This window comes from Oncorhynchus mykiss, chromosome 26, assembly GCF_057628025.1.
Source record: "Oncorhynchus mykiss isolate SJ-2025 chromosome 26, ASM5762802v1, whole genome shotgun sequence".
Taxonomy (NCBI): Eukaryota; Metazoa; Chordata; class Actinopteri; order Salmoniformes; family Salmonidae; genus Oncorhynchus; species Oncorhynchus mykiss.
The window spans coordinates 26,499,614-26,512,500 of NC_143047.1; the positions used below are offsets into that span (position 1 = coordinate 26,499,614).

The 12,887-nt window shown below is 40.4% G+C and overlaps 1 protein-coding gene across 2 annotated transcripts in view; it reads right to left on the bottom strand.

The window, feature by feature from the left end:
• LOC110506721 (transcription initiation factor TFIID subunit 4) overlaps positions 1–12,887 on the bottom strand; it is a 148,066-nt gene that overhangs the window by 66,920 nt on the left and 68,259 nt on the right. For both annotated transcript variants that reach the window (XM_036963830.2, XM_036963829.2), the window contains one exon: positions 1,493–1,662. In XM_036963830.2, the coding sequence (XP_036819725.2) occupies positions 1,493–1,662 (170 nt within the window). The remainder of the gene's footprint in view (positions 1–1,492; positions 1,663–12,887) is intronic.

Genomic DNA, 12,887 nt, shown 5'->3' on the forward strand with positions numbered 1-12,887 from the left:
AGCAGAGAGCAGAGAGGGCAGCATGAAGCAGAGGGGTGAGTCAGGGCTGTGTACCACTGTGTGAGGAGGACCACATCCCCACTAGCCTCTGATTGAGCAGAGTTGGCAGGCTGGGGAGCCTCCCTTGGTTCTGCTGCCAGCTGAGAGTTCTCCACAGCCCATCACTGACACAACAAAGCCGCCCAAGTGCCACTTCCCCAGCAGGGGGCACCATGGCCTCCCACCCACCCGGCCCCCGCACAGCACCAAGCCCCCAGAGCAAGATTTACATTTTTAACCCCCTCCTCCCCAAGGCGACAGGATAACAACCTCACCAATGTACCGTCTAACAGCACATGACCTCTGGGCCTCATTGTCACCGTCACCGTGGATACTTAATTGAGGTAAAACAAGAATAAACGTATTAGAGCTAAAACTCCCTGTTGTGTTTGAATTCTATTCTACTGTGTGATTTATAATGCAACGTGTATTCAAGACTTAGTTGTTTAGGGTAATATTATTGAATTGCACTTTCACACATTAGGCTTAGACATTTCCGACACAGTGCAAAAAGGCCTGAAGTGTAACAAAGTGCCACTTACCAGTACCACCATTGAATGTGCCTAACGAGAGGCCAATACATTGTAGATACTAGTCTATCACATGGTAAACCCTCACATGAATTCTAATATGAACAGAGAGAGACTGATTCCACTGGTCCGTGAATCATCTCACATTCGCAAATAGGACAGTATCTGAATGTGGAGCTCCAATCAAAAGACAGAAGAAGAACTAAATCCAGTCTTGTAACTCTGAACTCTCCTCCTTCAGTCCACAGGACAATCTGACAAGCAGCCTTCAAAAGACATCTCTATAAAGTATTTATGTCAGGGCCTGGGGTCTAGTAAGTTCAGACAGACACTGAAGAATTCATTAAAGGAGGTGAAAGAACTGTTAAGTGCACCAAGTTTAAAATGAGGGAGGGCAGAAAGGAGCGTCTGCTCCGGCCTGGCCTGTAACCTCCCATCAGGGGAAGTAAATCAAACTGTCTGTCTTTACTGATGACACTACAGATGCAGAAACAACAAGGAGAATACAAGAAAACACAAAGCTAACAGATAGATTTCATCACACACAGACAGGGGTATGACCTATATTTTCTAAACCAACACACGTTTGAAGGAACATGATTCTGTTTGGTACACGTTCATGAATAAATTCAAGATCAATCTGAAGATAATAATCACTATGATGAAAATGAAGATCAGCATCATTGGCAACACTAGATGATTATGGAATTATTATTATGGACCTGGAGATAATACTAACCGTGAAGACAACGATACTGTACATGATTCCAACTCAATTCTCTATCATTTAATGACTTTAAAGACTTACTCTGTATGCAACTTCTATTGTTTGATTGCTGTGAACAAGGCGTATTCTCCAGAGGTTTCTCTAGTGAGGGTGTCATCATGTACTATAATGTACTGTAGTAGTGTACTGTCCGTACCTGTCTCCAGGATGCGTCTGTGTAACAGGCCCGGGTGAAGGAAGGCCTCATCTTTACAGGAGCGGATGTGTGTCCCCACCAGCTCAGAGTTGGTTGCCAGGATACGAGCGCTCTCTTCATTCAGGTTCACCCCCGCCATGGACGCCACATCGTTAATGTCATCATCATCCCTGGAAACAAATAGATGGAGGATTCATGTTGTAAGGGTTCTACAGATGTAGTTTGTTTCTGCAAACTTGTAGTGTATTTGAGTTTTAAAAATACATCTAAAGTTGTCATTTCCACTTAGAAGTGTCAGACTTGTTTTGCCTTCATGAAAAATGTACCAACCCCTACAAAAATGGTAATGAATTATAATCCACATAATAATTCAAATGTCCTGTTGCTGCTGTAGCAAACTGCCTCAAATTAAGATCCTACATCTGTACATGAACTCTTACAACAATGTCTGTATAAAACAATATTGTATGTATCCCTTTTACAGTATTAGTTTACATGTCCCTATAAACAATTACAGAGCTGTTCCTGTGGAAAACTGACAGATTTTCTCATTTCATTCAAGGTGCAATCGTACAGGGAATGTAGTGTATACACTTGCATTGTTATTATTCAGAGGTGTATAAGCTGCTCATAAAATACACTATTTTAATAGGTTTTATTCCATCCAGAGTCCATTTGAGTCAGCATATAGTAGGATTGACAACATTTGGATGGCGGGGAGCTGGGTAAGGATGCACAGGAGGATTGGAACTGCTGTGTGATGAATCTGGCAATATACTAATATCAACAAACACTGTATACAGACCACTCTGCTGAGAACAGCAATATCATCCAGTACACGTCCAGTGGAAATATCCACCACCATTTTGATTCACAACACGATCTGGCTTCTCAATACATTGTTCATTTTCTTAAATATGAGCGTTTTTAGAATTCATACATAGGTTTGGATCAGTAAAATGTATTGGATATCGTATTTGAGGTAAACAGTAACAAGGGGATAAAGGACCAAGAAGACCTATTGAGGTCAAGGTCCTCCCCAAGGATGACCATCATTAAAATAATGGAGTGTCTGACCCAAACAGTTCACCTTAAATTTGAGGTTTTGGGTGAATCTGACATTGACAGTGGCCAGGCCTAAATCCTCTTTCCAGTCTCTCTATGAGTGAGTACCCTAACAGGGGAACGAGTGCTATGGTAACCTGGTTGTGGCTGGCAATGCCCTGAGTTCATCATCCATGGAAACACTGCCTCCCTCCCTCGCTCGCTGGGCTGGAGGAACCACTAAGTGGCGGTGACAGAGGGCACAGACAACCACAGGGCCGCTCACTGCCTCCCTCGCCCCTTCCTTCACCTCCCCTCTAAAGTAATTGGCGTTCGCACCGCCAGCAGCCGCTGGTTCCGACCGTCAGAAGTTACGTGTTGCGGGGGCCATGCATGTTGATGCTGCCTTGTTCTCTCTGCCCGCAGCGGGTGGGCGTCCATGTGTGGGAACACATCGCCATCGTCAGCAGCAGGCATTGCACCCCGCTGATGTCTCCCTGTTCCTCTGTAATGTGACGAGCACCTATATGAGTCCTGACATCCCGGCAGGAGGTTGACAAAGACGATTAGAGCTCCTTCCTGCACCAAGAGATCTCACTAGACCCTCTACTCACCCTGCCAGTCCCAGTCCTACTCTCTCTGAGTCTAATAATGAACCTCCATGTAGAATCTACCCAACAACACTCTCATGATACAGGAGATTACTATGTTATTATTATATCTCTCCCTCCTACTGTAGGCTATACATCTTCATCTTCACCACCGTCATCTTCATCAACACCTAACCTCATTATCCATTAAATAAATAAACCATCATATGTAATGATGAATAACACATAAAGTTACACAACACAGCTAGTGGACATGGACATGCTATGTTGCTATGCAAATAACTCCCTTATTCCTGATTCTTAATAGCACAGCTAGATGTCTCCTGTGTTTGGGGGGGGGGGGGGGGGGGAATCTACAACCAAATGGAAACGCAAGACAAGGCTAACATTAAAAGGAAGGAATTAGTTATGAAACGCATAACAAAAAGACTCCTGAACGAATGTACAGTACCTTCTCCTCTCACTAATAAAGGTGAGATATAATTAGGTTCCTATGGAGGAAAAGACACCTCTCAATGATTGGTTTGGCTTTGCTGCGGGACATGACACCGAGAGCAACATGAATACTTATGCATGCATTTTCTATATCAAGCCTGGATGGGAGAGGGCACGCCATAGGTGGGGAGTTGGATTGGATTTAGAAGGAGCATGTGTATGTGTGGAAAGGGGGCATCCAGTCAGGGAAGAGCCAGGATCCAGGGCCAGACAGGGATCGTCTCTGATACCTCCCCCCAGAGAGTGCCCCCTGTGCCAAGGTAGGGGTCGTCCACCGAGCCATCTGAGTGACTAACACCCCTGAGACCCCTCCATGTAGCTAGTCATAACTCACAGTGAGTGAGACACACACACAGTCACACACACATGCTCAGGCCACTGCAGCTTCCTCAATGTGCACTACAGCCTGTCGCTTTAGACAACGCTGACTGCTGCCAATATGTATCAAAGCCAGTGTACTGTAGTTTAAACACGTTCCCTCACTGTGTGTCCGGCCTGGTCTGGACGTGAATGAGCTGGATGGGGGCCGGGGTAGAGGGACGTATGACCCAGACCAGACATAGAGTGGGCAGGAGGATTTGGGGGAATGATGGTGAGCTCACCGCTGGCATTTTAACCTTTATTTAACTAGGCAAGTCAGTTAAGAACAAATTCTTATTTACAATGACGGCCTACCGGGGAAAAGTGGGTTAACTGCCTTGTTCAGGGGCAGAACGACAGATGTTTACCTTAACAGCTCGGGATTCGATCCAGCAACCTTTCGGTTACTGGCCCAACGATCTAACCACTAGGCTACCTGTCGCGGCATTGGGCTGAGGGGGCTGACGTCTGAGATGGCTGAGGGCTGAGAACTAGGGGATGAGGGCCGGCTGTGATTAAAGCGGATGTTGGGTGTTTACAGAAAGCATGGATGGAGAGACCAGCTGCTTCCACTCAGCACTGTAAACCTACACTGTGGCTGCCTGTCTGTCTGTCAGTAGGTCAATGGTCACCACAGCAGAGCACACTGGAACTCACCGGGAACCCCACAGGCCCTGCGGTCTGAACACAACCCAGCACAACACAACACAACACAGCACAACACAGCACAGCACATAACAACATAACGCAACACAACACAGCACATAACATTGCACAACACAACACATCACAACACAGCACAGCACATAACAACATAACGCAACACAACACAGCACAGCACATAACAACATAACGCAACACAACACAGCACAGCACATAACAACATAACGCAACACAACACAGCACAGCACATAACAACACAACACAACACAACACAGCACAGCACATAACAACATAACGCAACACAACACAGCACAGCACATAACAACACAACACAACACAACACAGCACAGCACATAACAACATAACGCAACACAACACAGCACAGCACACTGGAACTCACCGGGAACCACACAGGCCCTGTGGTCTGAACACAACCCAGCACAACACAACACAGCACAACACATCACAACACAACCCAGCACAACACATCACAACACAACACAACCCAGCACAACACATCACAACACAACACAGCACAACACAACACAGCACAGCACAACACAACACATCACAACACAACACAGCACAACACAGCACAGCACAGCACAGCACAACACAACCCAGCACAACACAACACAACACAACACAACCCAGCACAACACATCACATCACAACACAACCCAGCACAACACAGCACAGCACATAACAACATAACGCAACACAACACAGCACATAACATAGCACAACACAACACAGCACAACACAGCACAGCACATAACAACATAACGCAACACAACACAGCACATAACATTGCACAACACAACACATCACAACACAGCACAGCACATAACAACATAACGCAACACAACACAGCACATAACATAGCACAACACAACACAGCACAACACAACCCAGCACAGCACATCACAACACAGCACAGCACATAACAACATAACGCAACACAACCCAGCACAACACAACACAGCACAACACAACACAGCACAGCACAGCACAGCACATAACAACATAACGCAACACAACACAGCACATAACATAGCACAACACAGCACAACACAACACATCACAGCACATAATGCAACACAACACAGCACATAACATAGCACAACACAACACAACAAGCACAACCCAGCACACCCCAAAACAGTACACACCAAAACAGCACATAACAACACAGCACATAACAACACAACGCAACAAAATGCGACGCAACACATCACAGCACATAACAACACATCACAACACAGCACATAACAACAGATAAATAAATACATAGGTCAAGGTGGAGACACTAGAGGGGTTATGCCTGGTTGATTATATTTGAACCATGTTTGACTGGTTATAAATTGAATCTCTGAGATCATAGTCTATTCAACCACTATCCACTTATCTACTCAACCCTAGCATTATATTCTTTACAAAGGGAAACAATGCAAATCTGATGTTATACAAAACACCATCTACATAGCACAACACTGGGGAGTGGAAGGAGGGGGGAGCATTTAAGATCAAACAAAAAAATGCCTACAGTACAATCTCAGTATCATCACTATTTTAAGGAGGGGGGAGACTCCCACCATCCCTCCCCATTTCTGGCCTATTGTGCACCCATGCTGGGAGGGAGTGGCTGAGAGTGCTCTGAGGTGAGAGGATATACACGCCACAGGGCTCTGTTCCAACATGCTCTTATGTCCTCAGGAGGGGAACAGTATAGAGGTACATACAGCCCTGCCCTACCAGGGACTACTACACTACACAGCCAGACAACAGGGATTCCTAATCCATGTCAACCAGCAGAGTAGAGGGGTAGTGCTGGTGAGGATATATGAACCCTATTTGATTGATCTGACATGAAACTAGTGTGTAGCCTATGTACTGTATGGTTAGCCAGTATAGTGCACTGCTAGGGCAGGGAGGCAATGCGTGGTTTGTGTAAACATGGAGGCAGAAGCACCAGAGGGAAAAGGTTGTCAGTAACAAGCAGCACTGACAGCTTAATTATCAAGGCCACTAAAGATTTATTGGTTTATCAATCAGGGCCCGGGGCGGCTAATTTCCCCTCAGGAAGGGAGGCCATTACCATGAACCCGGTGGCCTACTATGGGCTCGGAGACAGAGGCGTAAAGTAACTGAGTAAAAATACTTTGAAGTACTACTTAAGTATTTTGGGGGGTAACTGTACTTTACTTAACTCACCTACATTCCAAAATAAAATAATGCACATTTTACTCCTTACATTTTCCCACACCCAAAAGTACTCGTTACATTTTGAATGTGTAGCAGGACAGGAAAATGTACATACATACGCACCCACACACAAACTGCGATGTGCTCACAATCACGCATGTACACACATATAACCTATATAAGCACCTATACTTATAGGTCAGATCGTAAAGATCATTTTTCATGAACACGTTTTTTACAAAGATGAAACGAGCTGAAGAACCTGGAGGGAGGGTAACCATAAACATCTATATTAACAGGGGGTAACCATAAACATCTATATTAACAGGGGGTAACCATAAACATCTATATTAACAGGAGGTAACCATAAACATCTATATTAACAGGGGGCAACCATAAACATCTATATTAACAGGGGGTAACCATAAACATCTATATTAACAGGGGGTAACCATAAACATCTATATTAACAGGGGGTAACCATAAACATCTATATTAACAGGGGGTAACCATAAACATCTATATTAACAGGAGGTAACCATAAACATCTATATTAACAGGGGGTAACCATAAACATCTATATTAACAGGGGGTAACCATAAACATCTATATTAACAGGGGGTAACCATAAACATCTATATTAACAGGAGGTAACCATAAACATCTATATTAACAGGGGGTAACCATAAACATCTATATTAACAGGGGGTAACCATAAACATCTATATTAACAGGAGGTAACCATAAACATCTATATTAACAGGGGGTAACCATAAACATCTATATTAACAGGAGGTAACCATAAACATCTATATTAACAGGGGGTAACCATAAACATCTATATTAACAGGGGGTAACCATAAACATCTATATTAACAGGGGGTAACCATAAACATCTATATTAACAGGGGGTAACCATAAACATCTATATTGACAGGGGGTAACCATAAACATCTATATTAACAGGGGGTAACCATAAACATCTATATTAACAGGGAGTAACCATAAACATCTATATTAACAGGGGGTAACCATAAACATCTATATTAACAGGGGGTAACCATAAACATCTATATTAACAGGGGGTAACCATAAACATCGATATTAACAGGGGGTAACCATAAACATCTATATTAACAGGGGGTAACCATAAACATCTATATTAACAGGGGGTAACCATAAACATCTATATTAACAGGGGGTAACCATAAACATCTATATTAACAGGAGGTAACCATAAACATCTATATTAACAGGGGGTAACCATAAACATCTATATTAACAGGGGGTAACCATAAACATCTATATTAACAGGGGGTAACCATAAACATCTATATTAACAGGGGGTAACCATAAACATCTATATTAACAGGGGGTAACCATAAACATCTATATTAACAGGGGGTAACCATAAACATCTATATTAACAGGAGGTAACCATAAACATCTATATTAACAGGGGGTAACCATAAACATCTATATTAACAGGGGGTAACCATAAACATCTATATTAACAGGGGGTAACCATAAACATCTATATTAACAGGGGGTAACCATAAACATCTATATTAACAGGGGGTAACCATAAACATCTATATTAACAGGGGGTAACCATAAACATCTATATTAACAGGGGGTAACCATAAACATCTATATTAACAGGGGGTAACCATAAACATCTATATTAACAGGGGGTAACCATAAACATCTATATTAACAGGGGGTAACCATAAACATCTATATTAACAGGGGGTAACCATAAACATCTATATTAACAGGGGGTAACCATAAACATCTATATTAACAGGAGGTAACCATGAACATCTATATTAACAGGGGGCAACCATAAACATCTATATTAACAGGGAGCAACCATAAACATCTATATTAACAGGGGGTAACCATAAACATCTATATTAACAGGGGGTAACCATAAACATCTATATTAACAGGGGGTAACCATAAACATCTATATTAACAGGGGGTAACCATAAACATCTATATTAACAGGGGGTAACCATAAACATATATATTAACAGGGGGTAACCATAAACATCTATATTAACAGGGGGTAACCATAAACATCTATATTAACAGGGGGCAACCATAAACATCTATATTAACAGGGGGTAACCATACACATCTATATTAACAGGAGGTAACCATAAGCATCTATATTAACAGGGGGTAACCATAAACATCTATATTAACAGGGGGTAATCATAAACATCTATATTAACAGGGGGTAACCATAAACATCTATATTAACAGGGGGTAACCATAAACATCTATATTAACAGGGGGTAACCATAAACATCTATATTAACAGGGGGTAACCATAAACATCTATATTAACAGGGGGTAACCATAAACATCTATATTAACAGGGGGTAACCATAAACATCTATATTAACAGGGGGTAACCATAAACATCTATATTAACAGGGGGTAACCATAAACATCTATATTAACAGGGGGTAACCATAAACATATATATTAACAGGGGGTAACCATAAACATCTATATTAACAGGGGGTAACCATAAACATCTATATTAACAGGGGGCAACCATAAACATCTATATTAACAGGGGGTAACCATACACATCTATATTAACAGGAGGTAACCATAAACATCTATATTAACAGGGGGTAACCATAAACATCTATATTAACAGGGGGTAATCATAAACATCTATATTAACAGGGGGTAACCATAAACATCTATATTAACAGGGGGTAACCATAAACATCTATATTAACAGGGGGTAACCATAAACATCTATATTAACAGGGGGTAACCATAAACATCTATATTAACAGGGGGTAACCATAAACATCTATATTAACAGGAGGTAACCATAAACATCTATATTAACAGGGGGCAACCATAAACATCTATATTAACAGGGGGTAACCATAAACATCTATATTAACAGGAGGTAACCATAAACATCTATATTAACAGGGGGTAACCATAAACATCTATATTAACAGGAGGTAACCATAAACATCTATATTAACAGGGGGTAACCATAAACATCTATATTAACAGGGGGTAACCATAAACATCTATATTAACAGGGGGTAACCATAAACATCTATATTAACAGGGGGTAACCATAAACATCTATATTAACAGGAGGTAACCATAAACATCTATATTAACAGGGGGTAACCATAAACATCTATATTAACAGGGGGTAACCATAAACATCTATATTAACAGGGGGTAACCATAAACATCTATATTAACAGGGGGTAACCATAAACATCTATATTAACAGGGGGTAACCATAAACATCTATATTAACAGGGGGTAACCATAAACATCTATATTAACAGGGGGTAACCATAAACATCTATATTAACAGGGGGCAACCATAAACATCTATATTAACAGGGGGTAACCATAAACATCTATATTAACAGGGGGTAACCATAAACATCTATATTAACAGGGGGCAACCATAAACATCTATATTAACAGGGGGTAACCATAAACATCTATATTAACAGGGGGTAACCATAAACATCTATATTAACAGGGGGTAACCATAAACATCTATATTAACAGGGGGTAACCATAAACATCTATATTAACAGGGGGTAACCATAAACATCTATATTAACAGGAGGTAACCATAAACATCTATATTAACAGGGGGTAACCATAAACATCTATATTAACAGGGGGTAACCATAAACATCTATATTAACAGGAGGTAACCATAAACATCTATATTAACAGGGGGTAACCATAAACATCTATATTAACAGGGGGTAACCATAAACATCTATATTAACAGGGGGTAACCATAAACATCTATATTAACAGGGGGTAACCATAAACATCTATATTAACAGGGGGTAACCATAAACATCTATATTAACAGGAGGTAACCATAAACATCTATATTAACAGGGGGCAACCATAAACATCTATATTAACAGGGGGTAACCATAAACATCTATATTAACAGGAGGTAACCATAAACATCTATATTAACAGGGGGTAACCATAAACATCTATATTAACAGGGGGTAACCATAAACATCTATATTAACAGGGGGTAACCATAAACATCTATATTAACAGGGGGTAACCATAAACATCTATATTAACAGGGGGTAACCATAAACATCTATATTAACAGGGGGTAACCATAAACATCTATATTAACAGGAGGTAACCATAAACATCTATATTAACAGGGGGTAACCATAAACATCTATATTAACAGGGGGTAACCATAAACATCTATATTAACAGGGGGTAACCATAAACATCTATATTAACAGGGGGTAACCATAAACATCTATATTAACAGGGGGTAACCATAAACATCTATATTAACAGGGGGTAACCATAAACATCTATATTAACAGGGGGTAACCATAAACATCTATATTAACAGGGGGCAACCATAAACATCTATATTAACAGGGGGTAACCATAAACATCTATATTAACAGGGGGTAACCATAAACATCTATATTAACAGGGGGTAACCATAAACATCTATATTAACAGGGGGTAACCATAAACATCTATATTAACAGGGGGTAACCATAAACATCTATATTAACAGGGGGTAACCATAAACATCTATATTAACAGGGGGTAACCATAAACATCTATATTAACAGGGGGTAACCATAAACATCTATATTAACAGGAGGTAACCATAAACATCTATATTAACAGGGGGTAACCATAAACATCTATATTAACAGGGGGTAACCATAAACATCTATATTAACAGGAGGTAACCATAAACATCTATATTAACAGGGGGTAACCATAAACATCTATATTAACAGGGGGTAACCATAAACATCTATATTAACAGGGGGTAACCATAAACATCTATATTAACAGGGGGTAACCATAAACATCTATATTAACAGGGGGTAACCATAAACATCTATATTAACAGGGGGTAACCATAAACATCTATATTAACAGGGGGTAACCATAAACATCTATATTAACAGGGGGTAACCATAAACATCTATATTAACAGGGGGTAACCATAAACATCTATATTAACAGGAGGTAACCATAAACATCTATATTAACAGGGGGTAACCATAAACATCTATATTAACAGGGGGTAACCATAAACATCTATATTAACAGGGGGTAACCATAAACATCTATATTAACAGGGGGTAACCATAAACATCTATATTAACAGGAGGTAACCATAAACATCTATATTAACAGGGGGTAACCATAAACATCTATATTAACAGGAGGTAACCATAAACATCTATATTAACAGGGGGTAACCATAAACATCTATATTAACAGGAGGTAACCATAAACATCTATATTAACAGGGGGTAACCATAAACATCTATATTAACAGGGGGTAACCATAAACATCTATATTAACAGGGGGTAACCATAAACATCTATATTAACAGGGAGCAACCATAAACATCTATATTAACAGGGGGTAACCATAAACATCTATATTAACAGGGGGTAACCATAAACATCTATATTAACAGGGGGTAACCATAAACATCTATATTAACAGGGGGTAACCATAAACATCTATATTAACAGGGGGTAACCATAAACATCTATATTAACAGGGAGCAACCATAAACATATATATTAACAGGGGGTAACCATAAACATCTATATTAACAGGGGGTAACCATAAACATCTATATTAACAGGGGGTAACCATAAACATCTATATTAACAGGGGGTAACCATAAACATCTATATTAACAGGAGGTAACCATAAACATCTATATTAACAGGGGGTAACCATAAACATCTATATTAACAGGGGGTAACCATAAACATCTATATTAACAGGGGGTAACCATAAACATCTATATTAACAGGAGGTAACCATAAACATCTATATTAACAGGGGGTAACCATAAACATCTATATTAACAGGAGGTAACCATAAACATCTATATTAACAGGGGGTAACCATAAACATCTATATTAACAGGGGGTAACCATAAACATCTATATTAACAGGGGGT